This window comes from Polyodon spathula, chromosome 26, assembly GCF_017654505.1.
Source record: "Polyodon spathula isolate WHYD16114869_AA chromosome 26, ASM1765450v1, whole genome shotgun sequence".
Lineage (NCBI taxonomy): Eukaryota > Metazoa > Chordata > Actinopteri > Acipenseriformes > Polyodontidae > Polyodon > Polyodon spathula.
In genome coordinates, this window is record NC_054559.1 from 9,386,592 (window position 1) to 9,413,729 (window position 27,138).

A 27,138-nucleotide genomic window follows, 5' to 3' on the forward strand; every position below is an offset into this window, starting at 1 on the left:
TTCAGCAATTACATTGTTTCCAAGCAATTAGTAGATTAACTTGTATATTCACCCCAAACAAATTGGTTTATTCCATCATCAAGCTTGCACTAGTTCATATACCCCTTGAATAACCAATCATAATGTCCTTATGCCATTTTTCTATTGAAATATGGCCAGGGTGCAGTACTGTGGCAGTGTGAAAGCTGCAGATGTAATGAGGTGCTGTTAAATTAATTAGGCAATGAAAATCTTAAAAGGAAAAGCCATCTTTTTCAAATGTGCAAGCTGCTCTTGAAAGTCATGTCTTAAATGCTTCATTTGCAGATTTTCATCATGTAATAAGGAATGGGATAAGCCATCAAATAATTACAGTAAATCTTACCAAATGTATATTATCGTTGCTTTGAAATTCTCACATTTTTATACCAGGTGGACACATTATGGTAAAAATGTATTTGTTTTTTTAACAGATATTTTTTCCTATATATAGCAGTTAGAAATGTCCCGAGTATTCCTTGCATATACATGTATGTCAGTGATTGGTTACTGAGATGTGAGGATGAGTTGCAATCGCCTCTGGGAGTTAGAGTTAATATAAAACAAAAAGAAAAGTCAAGGCATGGATATTTAGTGTGCCTAAAAGACAAATAACGAATTGTTTCTGGTTTCCAGCATGCTTAAACCTAGTTATTAATATAACTTTTTCTTTCAAAATTAACAGATTATTACCACAATCAAACATTTGTCTGAATTTGCATCTAATTTTGGCTCTTTGTTTGACTATACAATATTATGAGGAGAATATTTAATTATGTTAATTCTGTGGTCTAAATTGGTAATTATCCAGGATAAGTGATGAAAGGCAACATTCAAATGAATATTAGTGTTTAGGTATGCAATAAATGCTGGAGAAAGTATTATCACAGGAACCACTGTGTAATTCTGTGCCGGACCCAGTACACTGCCTCTGGGCTTTTGGTAATTAGCAATAAAATAAGCATAGTGGTGATATTAAAAGCATGGCTGCTTCTATTAAGACTGGTTGTATGGAATAGTGGAGCAGTGTTGGGCTTGTGGGTTTATAACAGTTAATTTCACTGCAAGGAGGATATTTTTTCCAGCTTGCAGCAGCGTAGTACATAGAATCCAATCAGTGCAGGGATAGCAATAAGACTTGTTTTGCTTAACATTTTGAGCCAGTCCAGGCTTTAATGTGTGCTTACTTAGACACAGCTGAGTTACCTGTCTATACGTGGTGCTCAATCAAGCTCATAGTAAAATCCGGAATGGATCAAGCCCTTTTTTTTATATTTCTTTTTTAGTAAACACATACATTTCCCAGAAATTGTATACAAAACAACAAACTATGAGGCATTGATTATAACATAGGTCTAGAACATGAATTTACATCCATCATTAGTGAAAATGCCATGCAACAAAATATTTAAAAGAATTGTCTGACACCCCATTAAGCAAATGAGCACAGGAACTGTCATCCCATAATTGGAACAGATTATGTTGTGCTTAATTAAAAGTCATACTGTGGACAACCCAGTTTGATTCTCTGTTAATTTCAGTCTCAGTTTTGTAATACTTTTTAATTAACATTTCGCAGTTCAGAGCAGATGCAGTAACATTGTGATACAGCTGTGTGATGACAGCACATTACAACAAGTGGCACATAGTGCCATTCATTGTGATTCATTGTGAGGAAAGCACACAAGTTCCTGAACAATCCAGTCGCAATGGACTGAACCCCCTGCTCCGATTTAAATGGGCTTCAGAATGCATAAGTCAAAGTGTATGTATGATAGGAAAACATAGGTTGAACTTTTAAGGTCATCAATTTTGCAAACTACATAAAAATATATATTTATATATACTTGTTTACAGCTCTCTCTCTCTCTCTCTCTTCTCTCTCTCTCTCTCTCTCTCTCTCTCTCTCTCTCTCTCTCTCTCTCTCTCTCTCTCTCTATATATATATATATATATATATATATATATATATATATATATATATATATATATAATTTGTTTTTTAGAATCTCTTCATGATACAATTAATATTTCTTCAAAACTTCTATTCCAGCTAAGTTCCTGTAAGATTCATGCTGAGTAAATTATCGCATTATTTTCCAGTTCAGCTGCAGCATGTTCATATTGGCTTGATAAAAACAACCTCAGTTCCAGAGGCTGCATTTGATTTTCTAAAATCACCATAGAAACTGCATTGAAATACCCTGGTGCACGTGGTTAGGGTAGCATGTTTGCTTTATTTTCGCTCTCTGTCTCCCAAACCCTATTGACATACCTGATTTACTTGTTTAAATTTCATAGATAAAGCAAATGCTTGTGCAAGTCCGCATCCAGTATATTAGGAAAGCAAACTAAGCATAGGAATTGCAAAATAATAAGTACCGGTATCATTTAGATTTAACACGATTAGCAAAGCCAAGTATGACTGTGTCCAGTTGCATTTTTAAAAGCAGTTAATTTCATGAATTAATAGGATGGCTTTTGCTATTGCACCCATTCAAAGGCCTCCTGATTAGATTGGCTCTCATCCTTTTGTGTTAAAAAAAGGAAAAAAAGTTTCTGTGAGTTTGAAAATGCTCACATTTGTATTATTCAAAATGTAGATTAATATTTAAATAATATTGCATTGGTAATATACAGTATTTTGTTAACTTGCGATAGATATTGAGATTTTTCTACCTTGTTTAATATTAAACTTCATGAAGGCACAGAAGTCAATTACTTGTACACAATTTCCTTTTTGTCTGATGTAATGTTCATGCATTGAAATGTGCTTGTGCACTGTACACATTGTTTGTTGTGTCTTCTTTAATTCGATTTGCATTTGTTTTTATTCTCCACCTTGCTCAAGGGGGAATTATCCCTTGTTTCAAAAGTCTTGCTCTCTCCACGGTTGCTTGAAAACGTCATCTATCACCAGATTAACAGATCAAAGGATGTCTCCCCTAGCTCACGGTTTTACTATTCAAAATACAGCATCTACCCGAGGCACACTGCAACATCAGGACATAATTCAATATCACCTTCCCAGATGTATTATCTCCTCTCATTTTCTTTGAGGAGTTCCAGTAGGGCAAATGTTTCTGCTTTCTTTCCCTGGAGGAGTAAAACAAAGACGTTGAAAACTCCTGCCAGGCAAAGAGGATCACTCAGCCTTGAAAGCAATTAAGAAAATACAGCTTTGTACTCGCCTACTGACAGGGTTTCCCTGAACATAAGGAAGGCTTTGATTTTCCATAGTCATAGTTTCTTTACTTCTCTTAAAACAGATGGAAAAAAGTGTTTAACACGAAGAATGTTTTGGAGCGTTTGGGCCTCAAGTACCCCCCTAGGTTTTAGTTTTAACTAGGTACTGTTAAAATACATGTTTAAAACATGCATTTCTTTTTTAGTGCCCTGTGAGGCATGTGAGTAAAAATGGATTTTCCAGACAGCGATTTACGTGTAAAAAAAAATTAAAATTTTATTTAATATTACACGGAAAAGAAAAAAAAAACAATAAAGGAGGATGTGAGGGAGGGAGTGCTGGAGTAATCACAAATAAAGGAGCGGAAGCCTCTTAATCCTCTTCGTGATCTGCTCAATCCAAAATGAAACAAAAAGGAATAAAAACAGGAGAAAAGTTAGTAAGGCCTCCGTCCGTAATTAAAAGTAAATAACACAATCCATCCCACACGTACTTCCCTCCAGCCTTTTTTTCCCCGCCTCTACTCCTCAGGACCAACCCCGAACACAGTAGCACGTTCCCTTTAGTATGCAAATGCCGCCTCGGTAGTCAGTGGATCACCAATCCCAGACTGACAGGTATCCTTAACTTCACTTGACTCCAGTGGCTGGAATTTACATACTCGTACTTCCGCCCCTCACCAAGGTGCAGCCCCTCAAAAAGATGACTTTTGTCATGGTCACAAGACCTTGGTAAGGGAAGTCCCGAGTTGGTTTGATGCCTTCTACTGTTGGGAGGCTGAATTGCAGACCGAAACCCCTTTGACTCATCACATATCCCACCCCTCAGAGTGGAGCCGAAGGAACACTCGGAAACCTCTAACCCCTCCTTTTCCCCTCCCTCCCGGGAAAAAAAACAGTGTTTTGATGTAACTTACCTGCACTTTGCCTTATTTGAAAGGCGAAGGGTTGGAGCGCCAGGTACCACCGCGTAATCCTAGCGTTTGAATCCTTCATTGTGTCTAACCACTTTAAAGGGGCGTGATCTGTAATGAGTACAAAGGGTCGTCCCAGAAGATAGTATTTTAAGGACTCCACCGCCCATTTTACTGTCAGGCATTCTTTCTCTACCACAGAGTACCTTTGTTCTCTCGGCAGTAACTTCCGACTAATATACAGTATTGGGTGTTCTATACCATTTTTTTTCTGGGACAGAACCGCCCCCAGACCAGTCTGTGATGCATCGGTCTGAAGGATGAACTCTCGGCTGAAATCCGGGCTTACTAACTCAAGTTAGTTTTAATAGACTTAAAAGCCGTCTGACACTCTGCACTCCACTTAATTTTATTTGGAGCGTTCTTTTTAGTGAGATCAGTGAGAGGGGCGGCTATAGTGGAAAAGTGTGGAATGAAGCGGCGGTAATAACCAGCCAATCCCAACAATGATCTCACCTGGGTTTTTGTGGTAGGTACAGGTGAATCCAACAAAGCCTGGACTTTTGAAACCAATGGTTTCACTCTACCCTTACCCATTATGAAACCTAAATATTTTGTTTCTTCTTTTCCAATAGCACACTTTGCCATGTTCGCTGTGAGCCCCGCCTTCCTCAGAGACTGTAGGACGGCTTTTAATCTACTCAAATGTTCTTTCCAGGAAGAACTGTATATGACTACATCATCGATATAAGCAGCCGCATACTCTCGATGAGGTTGTAATACCTTGTCCATCAGTCTCTGGAAAGTTGCGGGAGCTCCATGAAATCCGAACGGCATAGTACAAAATTGAAAAAGACCATCTGGGTTGAGAATGCCGTTTTCTCACAAGAGGCTTTTGCTAATGGAATTTGCCAGTATCCTTTCGTCAGATCCAAAGTTGAAATAAACCGAGCTCGCCCCAGCCTTTCTAAGAGTTCATCTACCCGAGGCATGGGATATGCATCAAACTTAGAGATAGCATTCACCCTCCTAAAGTCTATACATAACCATAGTGACCCATCTGGTTTGTCTATTGGTACAATTGGGCTACACCACTCACTTCGGGAAGGTTCAATTATCCCAAGTTTCAACATACACTCCACCTCCCTCCGGACAGAATCTCTCCGACTTTCTGGAATGCGATATGGTCTCTGTCTAACTCTCAGACCTGGCGGAGTGATAACCGCGTGTTCAATCAAATGCGTTCTTCCGGGCACATTAGAAAACACATCACCAAACATTTTGATTAAATTGCTTACCTCTTTGCGTTGATCAGGAGTTAATTGTTCCCCCATCGGAACCCCAGCTGCTGATACTGGCTCAATTGAGGGTCCATAGTCCTCTCCCTCCTGTTCGGGAGATATAAAATGGACCTCCCGTTCTTTCCACGGTTTGAGGAGATTAACATGATAAATTTGATTTTCCTTCCGATGCCCAGGCTGTCGGATCTCATAATTAACTTTACCAATTGCTCGAATAACCTGAAAGGGACCCTGCCATTTAGCAAACAACTTAGATTCTGATGAGGGAAGCAACAACAACACTTTGTCTCCAGGTCGAAAGTTCCTAATTCTTGCATTTTTATTGTAGCTTTGCTGCTGCTTCTGCTGTGCCACTTTGAGATTGTCATGTGCCAATCGACCGACTAATTCTAAGCGATCGCGTAGCTGTAATACATATTTCACTATATTTTTAGAGTCTTTTGACTGTTCTTCCCAGCCTTCTCTTATGAGATCCAAGATACCCCGCGGCTGCCGACCGTACAAGAGCTCAAATGGAGAGAACCCCGTTGAGGATTGTGGTACCTCACGAACTGCAAAGAGCAAGTAGGGAAGCAGTTTAGCCCAATTACGTTTCTCCTGATCTACAAAGCGGCGCAACATACTTTTTAAAGTCTGATTAAATCGTTCAACAAGCCCATCCGTTTGAGGATGAAAAACTGAGGTTCAAATTGAACGGATTTTCAATAATTTGTATAATTGCTGAATACAGCCAGACATAAAATTAGTGCCCTGATCAGTGAGAATTTCTTTCGGGATTCCCACCCTAGAAAATATTTTAACCAATTCATTTGCTACTACTTCTGCACTCATAGAGCGTAAGGGAACAGCTTCTGGATATCGTGTTGCGTAGTCCACTACTACTAAAATATACCGATATCCTGACTCTGCTCCCTCCAGAGGGCCTACTAAATCTACACCAATCCTCTCAAACGGTACCCCAATAATTGGCAGTGAGACCAGAGGTGCGGGGCGAACTAACTTAGGGGCAGCTAATTGACATTCCGGACACTCAGATACATACTTCCGCACAAGACCATAAACCCCTGGCCAAAAAAAAACGGGCCAAAATTCGTTCCTGGGTCTTTTCAGTTCCTAAATGACCTGCAAATGGAATGTCATGCGCCAATCTCATGACTTCCAACTGAAAAGGCCCAGGAACCAATAACTGTTTTACGAGCTGTCCCGTCCCGGGAGCCCGGGTTATTCTATATAATAAGTGCCCAGATACAGAAAAATGCGGAAATACCACTGGTTGTCCTTCCTGCATATCCTTCCCCTCAACATATCTAACCTGTTTCCAAGCATACTGTAACGTGGGATCATTTTGTTGTTCATAGCCCAGGTCAATATCTCGGTCCCAATGATTAGGTACACTGAGAGGAGTGTCTTTTATTATGTGACCTTCCACATCAGTAACCTCGCAGCCCCGGTCACACTGAACACCTACTCCTTTACCCTGCCGTTTACAAGATTGGTTTACCTTTGAGTCAGACCCCTCCCCTTGTCGTCTCAGAGTTCCCTCATATTTTTCCACCCTGCGCTCTCTCTTTGTTTTTCTCAGGCGGATTTTAGGGTTAAACAGGTCGGATTGTAACGGGAAAATCTCGCCAATTGTTTTCTCCCGTTGCTTAGATTGTCCCCTGGTAGAAACTAAGACCATTTCCCGACGTAAAATATGATCAAAAAACGGCCAGTCTCTTCCCAGGAGAACAGGGTATGGTAAACATTGCGCTACAGCCACTTTAACGTAAGCTGAGTAACCATCAACAGTAAGTCTAACTTTAGTGGTGGGATAAACCCGAGTTTCTCCATGGATACATGAGATAGCCACTTTACCCTGTGGCTCCCAGGCTACCCCATCCAAGAGAGCTTGTCGAATCAATGTGCACACCCAGAGTCCGCAAATGCATTAGTACTCTTATCCCCGACCTGTACTCTTAATTGATAAGGGCCCTCCCGACATTCCCCAGTGTTCTTACCTGTTACTGCCGACCAGGTTTTCTTGCCAGGTCTACCTCCATCATCGGACAATCCCTGGCTATATGTCCGGGCTCATTGCATCGGTAACAAACTGGGGTAGAAGGCACCAATGGAGTTTGCTTGTCCTGTGAGTCAGTGACCGACAGGTTAGGGGGTTTTTCTCTCACCCAAGATGGGGCTAACCTCGACCTCCATGGTCTGAAGGTCTGGTTACCTCCTCTGGGCTTCACTGATGGGTTGGTCCTGGTTAGTTTAGGCGCAGGAGTGGGGTCAGAGGTCATCCTCATATGCCTCTGCCAGGATGATGGCCTTTTCGAGAGTGGTAGGTTGATTCCTTTTAACCCACTCCCGATTTCCTGGCGGTAATATGGATGTGAACTGCTCTATGGCGATCTTCTGCACCAGTTCTTGGGGTGTGTGTTCTTCCGGTTGCAGCCACCGGGTGCACTGATCCAGGAGATACTGTCCCCGCAACCCGGGGCCGCACCTCCTTGGACAGCTGGTATTCCCAGAAACGGCGCCGGTATGTTTCTTCTATGATCCCGAGGCATGAGAGAATGGCTTCTTTTACTTTTGTATAATCCACAGCCTCCGAGGACATTAATGCTCTGTACGCTGCTTGCGCTTCTCCTGTCAAACAGGGTGCCAATTTCATGGCCCAGTGTTCCTTGGGCCACCCTGCTGCTTCTGCCACTCTCTCAAAGGTGACCAAGAACGCCTCAGGATCATCTTCCGGAGTCATCTTCTGTAACTTTGGTTGTGAAGAAAACATCCGGGCAACCACTGTTTCCGCCGCTGGTGTCAAGATTTTCTCTACCAGCTGACCAAAGAACTGGGCGAGCTGTTCCTGGCTCCTCTCGCTTCTCCTCCTGCTCCCTAAACATCGCCAAGACTGTAGCTGGATCCATCTCCCACAATGACACCACTAGTGAGGCATGTGAGTAAAAATGGATTTTCCAGACAGCGATTTACGTGTAAAAAAAATTAAAATTTTATTTAATATTACACGGAAAAGAAAAAAAAAACAATAAAGAAGGATGTGAGGGAGGGAGTGCTGGAGTAATCACAAATAAAGGAACGGAAGCCTCTTAATCCTCTTCGTGATCTGCTCAATCCAAAATGAAACAAAAAGGAATAAAAACAGAAAAGAGAAAAGTTAGTAAGGCCTCCGTCCGTAATTAAAAGTAAATAACACAGTCCACCCTGCATGTACTTCCCTCCAGCCTTTTTTTCCCCGCCTCTATTCCTCAGGACCAACCCCGAACACAGTAGCACGTTCCCTTTAGTATGCAAACCCTGCCCCGGTAGTCAGTGGATCACCAATCCCAGACTGACAGGTATCCTTAACTTCACTTGACTCCAGTGGCTGGAATTTACATACTCGTACTTCCACCCCTCACCAAGGTGCAGCCCCTCAAAAAGATGACTTTTGTCATGGTCACAAGACCTTGGTAAGGGAAGTCCTGAGTTGGTTTGATGCCTTCTACTGTTGGGAGGCTGAATTGCAGACCGAAACCCCTTTGACTCATCACATGCCCATATTACCCATGTGGAAAAAATATAAAATAAATACATTTTAAAAATATATTTTAAAACATATATTGAAATATAAAAAAGCTGCAAAAATATATTGAAATACATTGTATAAATATATAATTGTATATATTTAAATATATTTTAGACATACCTTGACATATACAGATGAGCCTGCTTTATATTATGATTGCCGTGCAGGCATAATTCATGATATAAACTGGTTTCACGTTTGCCTGTGGCATCACATTACGAGTGTAAGAAAAAAAGAAAGAAAACTAACAGTGAATTAAAGAACAGTGTTAAGACAGCCCACTTTATCAGCTGAGATGAGATATTGGTTGTTAGTTGCGTTGGAAATTAATTTTATCATGTGGTTACTTAGTAAATCCCGGCCACTCAGCATTTGACAGGCTGCACAAAAAGTGACACTAAGTGGGTTTATGAGATGATATTAAGAGAGGTAACATCTCAAAGAACCTATGGTGTATGGCAAGTGGTTTTTGAAAAATCGTGATCATAAACAGGGCATGATATTAAGCGAGGGGATATCAAACAAGTTAATCTGTATTTCAAAATATATCCCAGCATCTAGTATGAAATGTAATGGAACATATTTCAAAGTATGCTTCGAAATACTTTGAAATATGTTGGAAATATATATCAAAAATATATTTAAATATATAAAATGTTCATAAAATGAAATATAAGGGAACACATTTCAAAGTATGCTTCCATATACTTTGATATATGAAATATACATATTTTGTATATCATATACAAAATATATGAAATTATATTTTTACAATATTTTGATTTATATTGTAATATTTTGTAACATATTGTAACATTACTGCTAATGCGTTCTACCCAGAAGTGATGACAGATTAATCAGAGTTAAATCAAGTTAACTCAAACAGCTGCAGAGCACAACATAGGTCAGGTGATTTCACGTGTAGTCAGGAGAGACAGGGGGTCACACTAAATGACTCACAAACACTGCACAGTAATACATCACACTTACCCCAGACAGGACAGTATGGTGCTACACACAATCTGAAACAATAACACAAGGATCAACATCCAAAAAGGGGAACAGAACAGTCCACGTGTCTTTTGTAGCCGCTAGAAAGTCCAATCACTCGGTCCCAGCATGCCCTGCTCCAGCCATATGCTAATTAAGTCCCTAATTCCTTGTACTGTGAGGAAATTTCATTTATATAGTTGTTTTGTATCAAGTCAATAATGACTTGTGTGTTATCATATAAAGCATTCAACTTCTTCAGGGGAAAGGATAAATACAAATTAATAATAAATCAAAAATACAATATATGAATGTTTCTTTTCTTTCCTATATCAGTAAAATATTTAGACCCAGGATAACTTTTTAAGAATTTTTAAAATGCACTAAATAAAATGTGTGTTACAGAAACAGTGTGGGCACGCAAGGCATGCAAAGCGGCCTCTTTTTGTTTTAGACTGTATTGTAATATATTTTGATGAAATCCAAAATATATTTTAGAATTCTGGCTATATAAAATATCTATAAAATATTTCTTGTATTCTTTTAGGAATGTACTGCAATATATTTTGAATGTTTTCTGAAATATATCAGAATATATTAAAAAATATATTGCACTATACAACATATATTTAGGAAAGAGAGGACAATATATAACCATGTATTTTAAATATATTTTTTATTACTTTGACATATACTGCAATATATATATATATATATATATATATATATATATATATATATATATATATATATATATATATATATATATTGTTCCATATCGGTACTGCCATAGCCTTTTAGACAGTAAACTGTGTGTAGCTGTAGAGATTTCTGAAGTTTCTCTGTTTATCGGTGGACTGCAATACAAGTTCTAAAAGAAAATAAAACTGACAGTTAAAAGTTCCAGCAGGAGTCATTGTGGTGAAAACTGTACAGGGATTAATACAAAAAAATGCATGGTTTTATTTTAGAAATGACAAAAATAAACCGTATTTCAGCTACAGTGAATAATGTATTGTTGTTTTGAAAGCTTTTTGCTATATATATAATTTAGCTGTTTTTAATTCTTGTGCAAGCAGGACTAGGTTTTGAATAATAACTCAGTTGATGAGGCAGTACTGGCATACACTGGTAGGAGTATTTTGCATTCTTGGATGCTGGATCCCTTTTGATGGCTTGGCCACTTCTCCATGTTTTTTTAGTCGCTGTCATAGTCGAAGGTTATTTGTCTCGCTTGCTTGTTTGGTGCTCCCGTTGATGGAGGATGCTTGTAAATCATCACAGAGACAGATTTGATAAAAGTGCCTGAAAACTGTGAATTGTGGATGTTGTTGAGTGATTGAAAGAGACATTTTGAGTTTGAAAGTGGTCTCAGGGGTGCACAGGAGTCAAAAATGTCGAGTTAACCAAGGTTGACTGTATGTATGTATGTATGTATGTATGTGTGTGTATATGTTATATATATATATATATATATATATATATATATATATATATATATATATATATATATATATATATATTATTAGTATATGTGGGTACTTGTGGGATTATGTGATTGAAGCCCTGATTAGTGCTGCTGATTGGGCTAGTTCTGTAAGAGAGAGATTAGAAGGAGATGAAGGATTGCTGTATGTACGAATGAGGGACTCGTCATGTAGTAACACACAGGCGGCTGTGATTGTCACAGTGGATATGGAGGTGGAGTTCCTCTTTAGAAAGTCTTATTAAAGTGTTCCTTCATCTTTTCCTTTAACCTTCCCCTGCTGGATTGATTTTCCTGAGCTATAGTGGATCTTTTACACTGCTGTACAGCTATAGCCAAGTTTTATATTATTGCATCACCCTATCAAATTAACTATTTTTGCTTCATAAAATTGAATGAAACCTGCAGAATAATGTTACATTAACATATTGAATTACATACTGGTTTGTAGTTTTTCATATACAGTAGATGCCGCTTATTAACAACCTCAAAAAGTTCTTAATAACCGAAAATTGTCTTTATCAGGGTTGCTAATAACAGGAACCTACTGTACTTAACACTGCTTTACTAAGCTGTTATCATTCTTCCAAGGGTACAATAAGAGAAAAAACAGTTTGATCTGAAAACATTAATACGCATAACAAACACCTGTTCTCCCCCCCCCCCCCCCCCCGAGAGATGTGACATTTTAGATACATAAACTCTGTAATGGCGAATATTCCAGAACACTCCTTCAAACAAAATGATTAAGCAATGTAACAAAAAATGTTATTGTTTTAATTATAAACATGTATTTAATTGGGATACCCTGGTTTTAGGGTAGAAATGACTGTATGTATTAGTCAGAAAACACAATTGCAATATCATTGCATTTTTATTTGTATAGTAACTGTATAATTACATCCAATGATGAGGCTATCAATCCTTTAGTGTCACATGGTTTGCTTGTTTCTGTTTCATTACCGTAGTGATATATGCCATCCACCAAATAAACTATGATTTAAAAAAATAAACTTTGCACAGAAATATCAATATCAATTAAATAACTTAAAACACTAGTATAATCTGAATTTGTTACCATGTAAACAACAATGGATTGTAAACATCATCAACACAAAGTACTTTCAATTTGTTTTATAGTCCATACGTTTTCAGCGGTTTACTGGTTTTCCAGTAAATGCTCTTGCAAAGACAGTGGCAGTAAAGATAATTTGCTGCTGTTCCCAGTGTTTAGAAAATGGCCAGTTAACTGAAGTTAACTGTGGTTGGTAATAGGATTCGATCTGCCTGACATCTTGATGGGCCAAACATACACAACCAGCTGCAGAGTTATATATGTTTGCTCATCATAGTGTCAGAAATAATTAGCTGAAGTTAACTGTAGCTGATAGGATTTGGCTAAATAAACATTACAACACTCGTGCTACAGCCCAATTTATATCCTGTGCATCAATATCCACATACAACAGACAACATGAAATACACCATATACAACATAAAACACAAAATACGCACAAGGGCGGGATCACCCCGCCACATACCCATACCATCAGATTGTAACATTTTACCAGGGAACAACCTTTGAATAAATATTAGAATTTCTATCAGTTACTACAATACTTTGGGACATATTTTCAAAGCATTTACTCCAGTCTGTTTTAACTCCTATTTATATATATTGCGTTGTCTTTTCAGTAAAGGGCAAATCCTAGGAATTATATTTATATGAAAAGTGTAGCATTTTATTTTCTGGTTACAGTGTGTAAGTATATACATGTTTTTTTTATAAATTGTGCATATATTCTAATATTAATGTTCACATTGTTCTTCATTGGATAACGGATAATATATGAACATATGTAGTCATTTGTATAAAACATTTACCAAATGAAGGGGTATATCAAGAAATCGCAAGGTGCTGTACAACAGTAACAAACCCACAAAACAAAAATAAAATCAACACCAACACAAAAAAAACCAACAACAAAAAAAAAAACAAGCACTTGGAGCAATAATAACAATTGAGTAACGAGTAAGCTTTAAATGGTCAGGCGTATTGATTAATTTACTATAACTTTTTTATACAGCAAGCATTTTTCATCCATAACATAACTTCATGGTTTCTTGATTTTAATTGTTTTTCATAATCAATAAAGAAAGCGCCACTTGGAATGATTGGGGAGTAATACTGTATTTAAGTAGAGCATTATCTGGAGTATGTGGCTCGTTAGGAATCTGATTGATTTCACTGTAATATGAGACGTATTCTGTTTTGTTTTTTATTCAGCAGAATATGTTTCCTGTGCATCTCACATGCAATACATCTTTGTTAATTAGTAAAGGAAATGAAACCCAAGAGATCCTGAACAAAGATCATAGTCTTGGAGCTACAGAGAGCAAAGCTGAGATTGTTTATTTTCAAGCACAAATTAGTATAATTGCCAGAAAACAGTATGGAGTAATTAAAAGTAATTACTTTTTTTTAAAAAAACAGCAGAAATTAGCAATGAAAGTGACAGACTCCAAAAGCTGATATTCATTTTCCAAATGTTGTACAGATGGTCAACCTTCCGGAGAACCAAGCTTTTGGTTTTAAGGCATTCTTAAAACAGTATAGCTACACTGAATTGACAAAGACATAGAGCCATAACAATAATCATGAAATCTATCCCAAACTGATCTGATTGTTTTTGGACATTGGGTCCAAGTATTTGGACAGGCCTTTCATCAATGCACAATATATGATGGTTTATTCGCATTGATTCTCAATCTTTGTATTTGTTATGTTTCACAAATGTGTAAAATAACAGTTTTGTATTTTTCTGCATAAATATTGTACAACTGTGAGGAACACACAATAATCCTGGTCACTTTGCAGATTCATTTTTTCCAGACTTGTTCATATGCTGTACAAACCAAAGAATTTGGCTTGCATTGCAAATAAAATTAATTCATATTGTACTGCCATTGATTATATTGGTATCTGGTCCCTTTGGGTGATATGCTTCCTTATATACATGATAACTCACTTTATCCCTAATTGCATGCACCAGCAAAAAAATGTAATGAGGTCATATAGATATGAAACTGCAGTATTTCCATGAGATGGTTATATTTTCTGAACGGTTCCTAGTTGGCAATTAAGGCTTCTAATAAGAAGTTTTCTCAAGGCCCAGGCATGATTCATTTTACTGTAAGACAACTCATACCAGGGGCTCACGCAATATGAGGACAGAAGATACCCTTTGAATTCCAGCAAAAGAGCTTGCCAAGTTTCAAGGTGGGTTAAAAAATAATTAGGGAGCCTCCTTATGTTGCAGCAAAACTACAGAACTGGCTTAACCTTTAATCATTATTTTGAATTCTTTAACTCCCCTACATGTTTCACTCACACGACAGCGTGGTGCATTTCCAAGTGAGCAAACCTTTTCTTCAGTCACTCTGTACTAACTAATACTTTCTGTCAAACCCACAAAGCACCCATTTTTCTTCTAATGCTAAGACGATTTTATATTGGAACTGGTTTTCTGATGTTTTGCATAGTGTGCCGCAGTCTGTTCGGGTTATAGTTCTTAATATGCTTAGTTTATAGTTTTCTAAACAGTACGCTATCGTTGTTGTGCTAGGATTGTATACAACAGTACACATTATGCACAATCTGCAACCCAAAGATGATTAGTCATGTGCATTGTACACAGGGGGCCATTAAATTGCAAAAAAAGTACTGTATATTTCTGGAAATAAAAGATCATGTTAATACACAGTTTTAAGGGTCACATGTTTTAGGGAAGGAGGGGAAGGGTGTTGTAACAATGATATTCTTCTCTAAGACACAGCTTTGGATTTCATATGGAATTGCTTCAGTAAATAAATACAGCACTTTGCGCAGTAGATGGAAGGTAGCAGCTGGAAACACAGTGTGCAAGTTATTTGCTCTGTCTTTTAATTTGTGTCCAGACCACCCCCCTGCAGCACCAGCTATGGGATTCAACAGGGAAATTAGCATCACTTTTATGCTTTTTTTCTAAGATATTTTAAACTGCTTTAAACTGGATTTTGAAAAATGATATTTCTGCATACATAGACCTCAAAATGTCAACATATTTTCATATCAAGACAGGGTAAGAACCAAAACTGGTTGCCTTTTCAGTTAAATATCATTCATTTTCTTTGGATCTACACCACTCATAATAGTGGTTATGTGTGTTGGCTTTGTTTCAGTGAAAGGAATCCTATTTAAAGTTGTTGTGTTTTATTGCAGCCAGATGAGTTGACAGATGCCCTGGAGATAAGTAACATTGTCTTCACCAGCATGTTCGCCCTGGAAATGCTGCTGAAGCTCCTGGCATTCGGCCTCTTTGGATACATTAAGAACCCCTACAACATCTTCGATGGGATCATTGTTATTATCAGGTTAATTTACACTGCCTGCTTTTTGTTTTTCGGTTGTTTCAGAAAGCTGGCTCTGGGGTCTATGAATCATGCACTCTCAGCACTGCAACGCAATTACTGGAACGCTGTTTATTTGTGCCTTACTAGAACATATTGAACTGTTTTGTTTTTTAATATAGAGGAAAATACAAAGTCTAACGTTATATTCTTTGGAACCTAGCTACTTACTCTTTAAGTCTAGCACAACCTATTTTTGAGGCGGTCCATCATCTATAAAAAACACGTGATGCACTTTTGGGGGGAATTCTTTCAGAGCCAACTAAGCATGTTCATGCTTTCACAAACAGATGAAACAAATATTGAAAATTACAACACAGCCTAGAGCAAATGGAGTATAAATCTGGTATACTATCTGTAAAGGAGAATGTTGAAATGAAAGGGCTCCAATGGGCTCCTGCAATACCAAGAGCCAGACTCGGTATTCACCTGTGTGTCATCTTTATAACCCATGTTTCTCCCTGTGTTTCAGTGTGTGGGAGATTATTGGACAGTCAGATGGAGGCCTCTCGGTCCTCAGGACTTTCCGGCTGCTCCGGGTCCTCAAACTGGTGCGTTTCTTGCCAGCGCTGAGACGACAGCTCGTCGTTCTGATGAAGACCATGGATAACGTGGCTACTTTCTGCATGCTGCTCATGCTCTTCATCTTCATTTTCAGGTACTGAGCTGCAACATCCCTGATTTACAAGAGTGTTAAAAAAAAAACTAAAAGAATGGATTGAACTGACTGTTCTATCACTGCCCATATTGAACTTGTGCTATCATCTTGATATATTCTTGGTCTACATTCTTAGCATAGGTTGCTAGTATTTCTAAATGCAGATGAACATTGTGAACATTTTGTACATTCCTGCATGCTTCTTATGCTCTTCAATGGCTTTGAGTTTCTGAAAATCCTGGGCAATTATTTTGCAAATCTGTTATGCATTCTTCTTTTAGCATTCTTGGAATGCATCTTTTTGGATGCAAGTTCAGTCTGACAACAGAAAATGGAGACACGATTCCAGACAGAAAGAATTTTGATTCCTTGCTGTGGGCAATCGTCACTGTGTTTCAGGTAAGACGAGCAACTCTGTTAATCAAATAATAAATCAACATTTACAAGACCATGTGTTTATGGAAAGGAAAAGTTCCAGCTATTACTTAACACACAATGTCAACATAAATGTTCGTTTGTCAGCTGTTCTGCAGTGCTACACAGGAAACTGTTGTTAGAACCCTAGGACAAGCTGGTATAGATATTGATTTGTTGAGCTGCATATTGGTTATTTCAAATCTTCACTTTTTTTTTCAAATGGCAGTCTCTATGGCAACTTCGTAAAAAGGGCCATGTGCCCTGAAACTGTGGTCGAGGGAGCGGCTTGTGTTTGCAAACAGATGACAGCTGCTTGCAGCTGGGAACCTAGCCTGTTTGGCTCATGTCCAAAAGACTACAACAGAATGATAACTTAAAGGCTTGTTTAGTTTTGTAAGTCCACCCTATACAGTACCAGCAAGAAGCAGGTGGGAAAACACTAAAGGAAAGACCAATGCTGTATTCTGCTGCTGGAAACCTTTGCATTGTGATAGAACAGTGCCCATCCATAAATATCAATTCTATTTAGGCTAGCATTATGTACTCTACAGTAGAGGCACATGCATGTACATTTATTTTGATTACGCTTACAACGTAACACTTACAATACTAAGAAAGCATTTCTAACAAAACAGTCCTGCAGAAAAGACTTGCAATCAGATTAATTGAGAGCTCAAGTCACAAATAGCTTTTCATTTCCATTGCTTGATAGTAAAGGGATTTATCAACTGAACGAGACACACTCATCTTGTTTAAGATGTGCAACAGTCCCCCCAGTGGCTAAAATTCTTTGAATAGCAGAGGTTATTTTTTTCTTTAGTTTGTAACAAATAGTATTTACATAAAAGGTTTGGCTTCCTAGTTTTAATTAGCCCAGAGCTCTTCCATAATTCTTTGGCATCAAAGAGCTGATTTGTTTTGAGAGGGGATTTTCCTTTCTGCCTTACTTTTAAACATAAATTACTGCATGTTTCTCAATATAAGTGTGGCAAAGTGCCTGCCCCTGTATATATTTTGTGTTATGTGTTGTGTTTTAATGTTGGTGTATAGTCATCGGTACACGGGATATAAACGGGTCTCTGTAACACGAGTGTTTAAAATCTATATTTGTATTTTGTCACTAGGATTGCATAGTACTTCAAGTGCAAGTAAAACGTGATAATATGTGAGCACGGGGAATTGCACTTTATTAATTCACGTGCAGTTGTACCACGATTCCAATTGAATGATTGATTAGCAATCAAGTCATGGTACAGCTGCATAAAAGCTGCATGTTTTCACCCACTCGGGGTTGTGTGTTCAGTGAGTGGAGAACGGGATTGGAGATGGAGGTAATAACATAAAGTAAATAAGTGAAATATCTGCTCGCCGTGGTTGTCTGTGTAGTTCGTTTTGTTTGTCTTTTTGTTTTGGCGACGAGTGCCGTGTCCTGTATTTTTGTTTGTACAACCTTTTTATTTACTATTGTGTTCACTCATTAAATGCTGAGCGAAACCATTCACTCAGCTCCACCAAACTTCACCTCTCTTGTTGTTTATTTCCTATTTCTGGTCTGACGTCACCCACTCCGGCCATCTTTGTGACAATAAGACACTAGTTGAATCTTCCACGCATCAAGCTTGTGTTTCAGTGAATCCAGTGAAATGTATGGAATCTGTTGCCTTCTCCATGGTGTCAAATACCATCTTGCACTTAAGGGCGTATATATCTTTATTAAAAATAATGCTTCCTATTGTACTGGTTAATATATTTATGAATGATCCTCATAATCATAATATGCAGATCCTTACCCAAGAAGACTGGAATGTGGTCCTCTATAATGGAATGGCATCCACTTCCCCCTGGGCTGCCTTGTACTTTGTGGCTTTGATGACTTTTGGAAATTATGTGCTGTTTAACCTACTGGTCGCTATTCTGGTGGAAGGGTTTCAAGCAGAGGTAAGATTTTTTTTTTTTTTTTTTTTTAATTAAATATTCACCAGCAGCTAAACTTCTTATCCCTTCACTTAATGCAGTTCTCATTAAATATCTGCTCCTTCATTGTAGGGGGATGCAAACCGTTCTGACACAGACGAAGATAAAATGTCAACAAACTTTGATGACGAGGACAAATGCAGGGACTTGCATTCATCAGGTACAGTAAGCAAGCTAAGTTTCAAAATGAACTATGTCGTACAGCAATGGGGCAAGTTTATCTATGCAACTAAGGGTAGTTGTAAAGCCAATGAGAGATTTAAAATGGTCTGGGAAGCCTTGATTTAATGATAGACGTAAGAATGAATTGATCTTTTATAACTAATCCAACAGAAAATCACAAATTATTAACTTGTTATATTATTATTATTAACTGTTTTTATTTGAAAAAAAAGAAAAAATTATATATATGTTTGTGTGTGTGTTTGGTCTTATATAATGGTGCTGCTAAAGTGCTGTTTGACAAAGACTGCTTTGTGATTATCACATAAAAAAGGTTAGATATGTCTTAGAGATTTAAATAAATAATATCCAAGATTATTATTTTTTTTTTTAATCATTCTGAAGAGGGGTCCTCAAGTGGCTCACCTAATGAAAGCATAGCTGTGTGGTATGCAGGGTGAGTCGTACAGTCACGGGAGCTCAGGTTCACGTTCTGGCTGTGCAAGCTGCCGGATTTCGCTGGGGATTTCGGAGGGAGCTTCACATTGGCTCTGGTGCTCCTGTGGGTTAGGGAGGCAAGACCAGAACTGTTTCTCCTCATTGCACCACAGCAGACCCTACTGACCAGGTGACTAATGAGCTCAGTCAGACACCAGCAGGGCTGGCCTTTGCCCTCCAGAGGCTGGTAGCCCGCTGACATCTGCTCTCAAGTTCCTGGGTGTAGAAGAGGAAGCTGGCTTGGTCATGGGATTGGAAGATGCCCACTGAACCATCAGTTACCCTGAACTGTGTGGAGAATTGCTGTGGTGAGGAGAAAATAAATAATTAGATACTCTACATTGGGGAGAAAAACAATTGGGCAAATTGTTTAGAATGACTTTTGCCTCAGATAGAAGTCTTACTACAAAAACCTGAGCACAGACCCTTCCTAGTTGTTTTTTAATGCTTGTTTCATTCAGTTCTCTTATTGACTAGTTTTCATTACTCAATATTTCTGCTGTGGTTCGATCACAGCTCTGGGAAGCAGTTGAAGCATTCTATTTCTATGCACTCTTGCTCAATAGAGTGTCTATTTTCTAAAAGTACAACTCTTCTTTTACAAATACTACTGATTTCTGAATGTAGCTTTTTTCTAAACTATAGCTGTTTACTTTTTAACATTTAAACAGCGTCAGATCTAAATACTGCTACTGATAAAATAGAAATTTGAGTACCAAGGTTATAAAAATCAAACAGTGCTTGTGAATCACTTTAGTGACTTTCTGTCTAAAAATAAATAAAACACCAGAGAATGTCCTGTTGAGTGATTTCAACGCCAATGGTACAGATTCACCAATGTTAAGATACATTGAATAGACCTTTTTGACCCACGTTTTACTTGTATTACTGTCCTTTAATGAGGAGTTGCCAGCTGTAATGGGGTCCCTGTTTTCCAGAATTGAAGATGTACTCTTTGATGATGACCCCTAACGGACATGTGGACTCACGTGCAAGCATAGCCCCTCCCATCATCATGCGCACTGCTGCCACACCCATGCCAACGCCCAAGAGCTCGCCATTCATGGATTCAGTCCACACCCTCAATGAGTCAAGACGGGCCAGCAGCTCCTCCATCGACCCCAACGCTTACGACCAGAGGTCCCTGGTGAGTGAGAAACAGATCAACTGGGCTCGTTAATACTCATGTGTCTCCAAGTAGTCAGAAAGAGGTGCGATGTTTAATAGGCTGTTATGAATGGGAGGTGTCATTATGTTTGCATAGCACTGACACTTATTATAAAGTGTTCTTTCATTCAAGTTTTACGCTTTTCAATCCTCGGTAGGTTTCCTAGGCTTTATACTGTCATTCTCCATTACCACCCATTTGATATTTGACTGAAGGAAAGGAACAGTAAGTATTATTGCAATCCAGCCAGCTTTAAAGTATATAATATTATAATGTTTAAAAAGTGGTGGATCTTTATACTGTCCCCTTTAAATCTTTAAATTTAATGCAGACCTATGTGTATGTTATCGGTGTTAATAATTAAGATTAGGGTCAAGAGTAAATCAGGACCAAAGGGACTAATATAGAGGTTAAGGCAAGATCCTTAAAATATACCTCAAGAAAGGCTTATTTGATTTCAGAGCAGTTTTTGGTGCTGAAAATGTAAATTTTTTATAGCATGGTAGACAAATCTCTTTTTTTAACAGTTTATTTTTGGGCCGTTGAGCACATTATGACAACCACATTTATCAAATAAAATAACCTGGCAGTGGCATTCACTGGTTTATCAAAATTATGTGAAAGGCCATAGTGCATGAACAAGTGCTATAGAAATGCAAGACAATACATTATTGTTTGATAAGCGTTATTTATTTATTTATTTCTTAAATCACAAAGCTTATGCAGTCATTTTCATTTTCAGTTTTGACATGTGAGGGAAGCTTCATGGAGATACTGTGCATGCTTGAGCAGCAGTTTAACCATACCTATTGAAAAGCATTTCTTTCCTGCTCTTCACAGTCCAGCACCCGCAGCTCCCCGTGTGCCCCCTGGGGTTCGGCCAGTAACTGGGGCAGCCGGCGGTCTAGCTGGAACAGTCTGAGCCGGCCTCCCAGCCTCAAGCGGAAGAACCTTTCTGGGGAACACGAGTCTCTGCTGTCCGGGGAAGGTCGGGGCAGCTACGAGGACGAGGATTCGGATGGTGACAAGTCCAGTAAAGCTGGCAGTGTCAGTGGAGCATCTCTGCAGCACCGTGCGGAGTCATTGGATGCCCGAGGCTCTCTCGATCTGCCTGAGCTCCTGCAGATCCCCATGCTGCGCCACCACAGCATGGTCGAGCACCAAGACTGCAACGGCAAGGCCCTCCACATCCCTCACGAGTTCTTCCTTCGCGTCGACAACCACAAGGATGAGCCCAGTGACTACGATGAGGACATTGACGATGTGAGTTCAGCTTTGTACCCAGACACACAATGTCACATTTCACAAATGGGAAATACAGAGGTATGGCCTCTGGAGGTTTTATTTAATCATTCAATAATCGATTAAAAAGGCAACACAACCGATACAGACGGATGCAGAAATTTCTTCTGGAAAATAATGTTTTCATTTCCGTGAGATACGTCAGTTTGGCATCAAGGCGCGATAAATTGTTTAATGTTATCAATCACTATTTGAAACTCAGAAACACCACCCAATGAATTTATTAGGTATTCGCAGATTGTTTTTTCCAGGAGATTGTTATGTAGTTTTATCACACAATAAGTGAGTAAACTGTGTGTACTGTGCACAAATTCCACATGGTATGTGTGGGACACAAAAACGGAGCCTTCTGTGGAGATATCTAATCTGTTTTGTTATTTCACTGTATAAACTGTGTGCCTAGTCATTGCAGCCAAACACCCATTATGAAGGAGGTATTGAAATTCACATACATGCATGACTGTGGAGTTATCTAAATGGGGGTATTTAAAAAGAGGCAAACACTATGGTATAATTGACTTAGTAAAGGTATACTCTGACAGTAATTGGTGGCTTGATGGGTGGAAATGACCTCTTAAATTCAGTAATAGTATTCAAGCCATCAGTAGGCAGTGTGTTGGAATACATTTACCACAGATGCAAATTAATTAGAAGGCTCTTGAAAACAATTTGAATTCAAATGTGTATTTCAATGTGAAGGATTAGAGGCATGAGACCAACAGGCCTGAATAGCATGAATAGCATGCTCAAAACTGCTATAATTTTGATTAGCAAAGCTTTAATATGCTTTAATGTTAAACTTCCATAAACACTTTTTCTAACTTTACAGTAGCTTACTATATATATATATATATATATATATATATATATATATATATATATATATATATATATATATATATATATATATATATATATATATATAATATTGATGTATATATTAATTGTTTGAAATTATGCAAGGATTATTTTATTGAGTATGGTTTACGTAGGTCTCTCTTTGCATTAGTGCTTGCACTTTTGAGGTATACCTGTGCTGGCCCTGTGGGCACAAAGTAAATAAACTAAACATAATAGCTAAGCTTATTCCAGGTCACAGCCTAGCATCAAATTAATGGATTAAAGTGTATGCAAAGAATCAGTGTGGGGTGTCTTTTAGTGTAATGATGCCATTCACTATTCTCTTTGTATTCCTAATTATGGTTAATTGAGCTCTTTCTAAAATGTGTGTAATTGCTTAATTTGACATTGTGTGTTTTACTTAATTAATCAAGTGAAATGGAACTCAACAAATGTACAACAAAACTTGGAACAGGGTTTTTAATTGTGCGGGAATGGCATGCTATATAGTAGGGCTCCAGGGTTAGCTCATACAATACCGGCTTGTCATTTACAGAGTTACTGCTTCAGGATCAGGAAGATGCTTGAGCCGTACAAACCCGAATGGTGTAAAGATCACGAGGACTGGTCTCTTTATTTGTTTTCTCCACAGAACCAGTAAGTTGTTCAGTTTTCTCTCTTCTTCTGAACCCCGTTTTACCCTGGTATCTGTTCCTTCTTACCAGCTTTAGGAAGGCTAAGACAAATTACCATATACATTGAATTGGATCTTTTCAAAAACAGATCCAGTCACCATTTCGGAGAGGCAAATATTATTTAAATTGTTAAACATTTTCTTTCTCCACAAAGGACGACCGACATTAATTCCTGTAAAGAAGAAGACAAACTCAAAGCAAGAGTGCCAGTCGATCTGAAAGCCTTGCCTAGCCTATTATTTGTGTACCTTTTATTGCAATGCAGCAATGGGATATTGGATGACTCTTTAAGCATTCATTAAATAAGAGCTATTATGTTTTCAAGAGATTCAAGATGTCTCTAATGCTGAGAAATCATTACAATCAGAGAATGCAATTTTAACATCTTTTAACGACAGCTTTTGTACTTGCATTGAGACTCTTAACCTCTAGGGCAATAATCAGAAGAAACCGCAATATGACAACAGAGTCTGAGGCCCCAATTCAATTCCCATTTTATCTGTAATGAAACGTGAAGGGGAATTACAACGACCTGAATAGGTGACCCGCTCCTACCATACCAGCTAGTAAACCCAAAGAACAGATTTTTAACTTTGGTTAAAATGACATTTATGTTAGCACCATCTGGTGTTGAAACATTGTAATTACACTGTTGTATGCTTAGTTTAAAGAGATAGTGGTTATTGGTCAAATGCATGTTTTCTGCACACCTTTATACAGTGTTATGCAGTATGTTATAGATTACCAATTTATGAACAAATCAGGCACACAGTTTAAAAACACAAATCATGTAAGATTATTAAGTAGTATAGAGTCACACATTTGATTTTTAGTTTGGTTTTCCACATATTCCATTTATGATCACTGGAATATATTGGTCGACGACATAGGCAGTTTCTTATCTGATTAATAATATAGAGACTCAAGAAACAAGAGCTGATCTATATTTGGTGTCAAAATAACAAATTTCAACTCCACATTTTGAATTTGCTCTAATCACAGAAGAAGCAGAAAGAGAACAGAAAGACAGTTATTGAAATATACCGAGTTCCAAAATTGATAGGTGTTCGGAGCTCCACTCCCACTCTTCACAAACAAAATAATTACACAGGCTATTACATATGATCATACCTTCTGTCCTCTCTCTGTCTCTGACTCCCAGGTTTCGCGTGATGTGTCAGAAGGTTATTTCCCACAAGATCTTTGACCATGTGGTTCTTGTTTTCATCTTCCTCAATTGTATCACCATTGCGCTGGAGAGACCTGATATTCAACCTCACAGCACAGTAAGCAGTATTAGTTTAATAATTCTCTCCCTAGCCCCGACCTCCAGCATGACACACCTCAAGCCTTCAATACTGTTGCTCTCATGTTCCAGAGGAATGCTTTCTCAGAGGAGCTTCAAGATTTAGTGTACTCCAATCTTTCATTAACTCGATGTTACAAAATGTCAAAAACTAAGATTTAGTTAAAGACGTTTTGGTAAGCGTGACTCTTGGCTTCCTGACAGCAGAAACTCAATCCAATCAAATAGAGCTATCCGCTATTTAAAATTATCGAAATTGAACATCGATTTCTGCTTTAAGAAAAGAGCAGTAGTGCAGCTGGAATTGCACGGTATGTGATAACTTGATTGGTAGCTTTGCTAGATATTGAACATACCTGCAATTACTAATGTTATACTGATTTTTTTGTCTTTTTTTTGCATTCTTCTTGTTTATAAAGGAGAGAGTGTTTCTGAGTGTCTCCAATCACATCTTCACCGCCATTTTTGTCACAGAAACGACAGTTAAGGTAGGTTTCTTTCTTCCTGTAACTTTGTTTTACTTATTGGTTGGGACTTTCAGAATAGTATTTCCCACATTTGACTCAACCTTGCATTGAAAGGTATAGGAAAAGAAGTTATTCTTTGAGGTTAGGTCATGATGACCTCATGATTTGTGTTACTGAAACACCTGATTAATTCAGGGATGGAAATAAGACTCCCATTGCATAGCAGTTTGATCCATTCCTGGTTTTACTGTGAGTTTAATAAGACACACCTGAGCTTGTTACCTATAATCTGGAATGTGTGAAACTGCTGTGGAATAGGAGTCTTATTTCCATCCCTGTTGGCTGAACCACTGAAGACCCTTGGAAGTCCAGTATTGAAATATGTGGTTATGTTATGACTGGTGATGATGACCTACTTTTTCATGATGTCATAATGTGTTATGTGTTGATATTATCCATGCAACAGACATACCTTTGCCATTCACATCGCATGTTTAATACAGCAACAGTTAATGCTTTACTTGGCAGCTGAGCAAACAGCAAGTGTTCATTCTAATTTACTGAGAGACCACTCCTGTGGCTTAGTGAATGTAATTACCACTAAGGGAAAATTAAAATGATGATTGTTTTAAAAATAATGAAAATGTATATCAGTGTCTGCCAGCTTGAGAACACACAGAGAGGTTTAGCTAGGGCCTGGGGAGACACAGTGCTTGATTTTGTTGTCTTCCCAAGATAGACTTTCACTGGAGATACTAAACAACAATAGCATCACAGCCCAGTTAGCAAGGTAGAATTCCTCTGTTGGTTCTTCTCATCTTCTCACAAGAGAGTCTCAAGTATAAAGTAAATACTCTATTAGATATAGTAAGTGTACCAAATTGAACAGTGTTTCCTGGCATCGTTCCCTCAATATAATGGTTTTGTATCAATGCCATCCATATATTTTGTTGGACAACAATGTGTCAGAACATGTTCTGTGTGGAAATTGCATTGTGTATTAATGTGAAAAGTTGACTTCCAAAAAAAACAAACCCTTAAATTGAATTTGCATACCACTTAGTATACAATTAGATTACTAAGTATAGGAGCAAAAGTTCAACTGCAGCTGAAACCAAATGATAGAAAACAGTTTTAACTCTGTTTACAGGTCTGTGAAAAATAACTCCACTCAAAACTACAGACACATAGGCTTCTGGGTTTAATGGAAATACAAAGGCAAAATCAGCTGTAACATTAAGTGAAACTGTTAATTCAGTTTAATCTTGACTTACTTTCAAATTACTGTAAAAAAAGTCGATTTTCTAGGCATTTTTCAGGGCCCTAAAAAGCGGGAGCAACTAATACACCAGTGCAACATTGTACCAGTGCCACAATGGGATTAGTACAGCCACGGCTCACACAAACGTAACTGTCAACAACCCAATTATTTTTTCAGGATCTACGGCATTCAGATCATGTTGCTAGGTAGAAACACAAACCACTGTTCTAATTAAACGTTTTAATTTGTTATCTCAATAACTTAAATGCAAGCTTTCAGACTTTTGACTGACCTCCTCTCGAGCCGGATGCGTGTAAGTGGAGAAAAACAATACTAGCTACTGGTAACACAATAGCTGTCCATCTCTATGAATTTCCTTATTCCCACCCTCCCACACCATTGCTTTGTCAATATTAAGACTGTACCTGCCCCTGGGATCCATAGCAAAGAGCTATTGGTTAGAAAGCTGAGTAAACTT

At 38.1% G+C, this 27,138-nt stretch overlaps 1 protein-coding gene across 1 annotated transcript in view; it reads left to right on the forward strand.

Annotated features, from left to right (window-relative positions):
• The window catches only part of LOC121300795 (voltage-dependent T-type calcium channel subunit alpha-1H-like), a 75,224-nt gene that overhangs the window by 24,057 nt on the left and 24,029 nt on the right, over positions 1–27,138 (forward strand). Inside the window, exons 9-18 of the mRNA XM_041229671.1 lie at positions 15,725–15,876; positions 16,385–16,570; positions 16,852–16,969; positions 18,770–18,925; positions 19,034–19,121; positions 20,560–20,768; positions 21,630–22,052; positions 23,488–23,588; positions 24,789–24,912; positions 25,352–25,420. Of these exons, the coding sequence (XP_041085605.1) occupies positions 15,725–15,876; positions 16,385–16,570; positions 16,852–16,969; positions 18,770–18,925; positions 19,034–19,121; positions 20,560–20,768; positions 21,630–22,052; positions 23,488–23,588; positions 24,789–24,912; positions 25,352–25,420 (1,626 nt within the window). The remainder of the gene's footprint in view (positions 1–15,724; positions 15,877–16,384; positions 16,571–16,851; positions 16,970–18,769; positions 18,926–19,033; positions 19,122–20,559; positions 20,769–21,629; positions 22,053–23,487; positions 23,589–24,788; positions 24,913–25,351; positions 25,421–27,138) is intronic.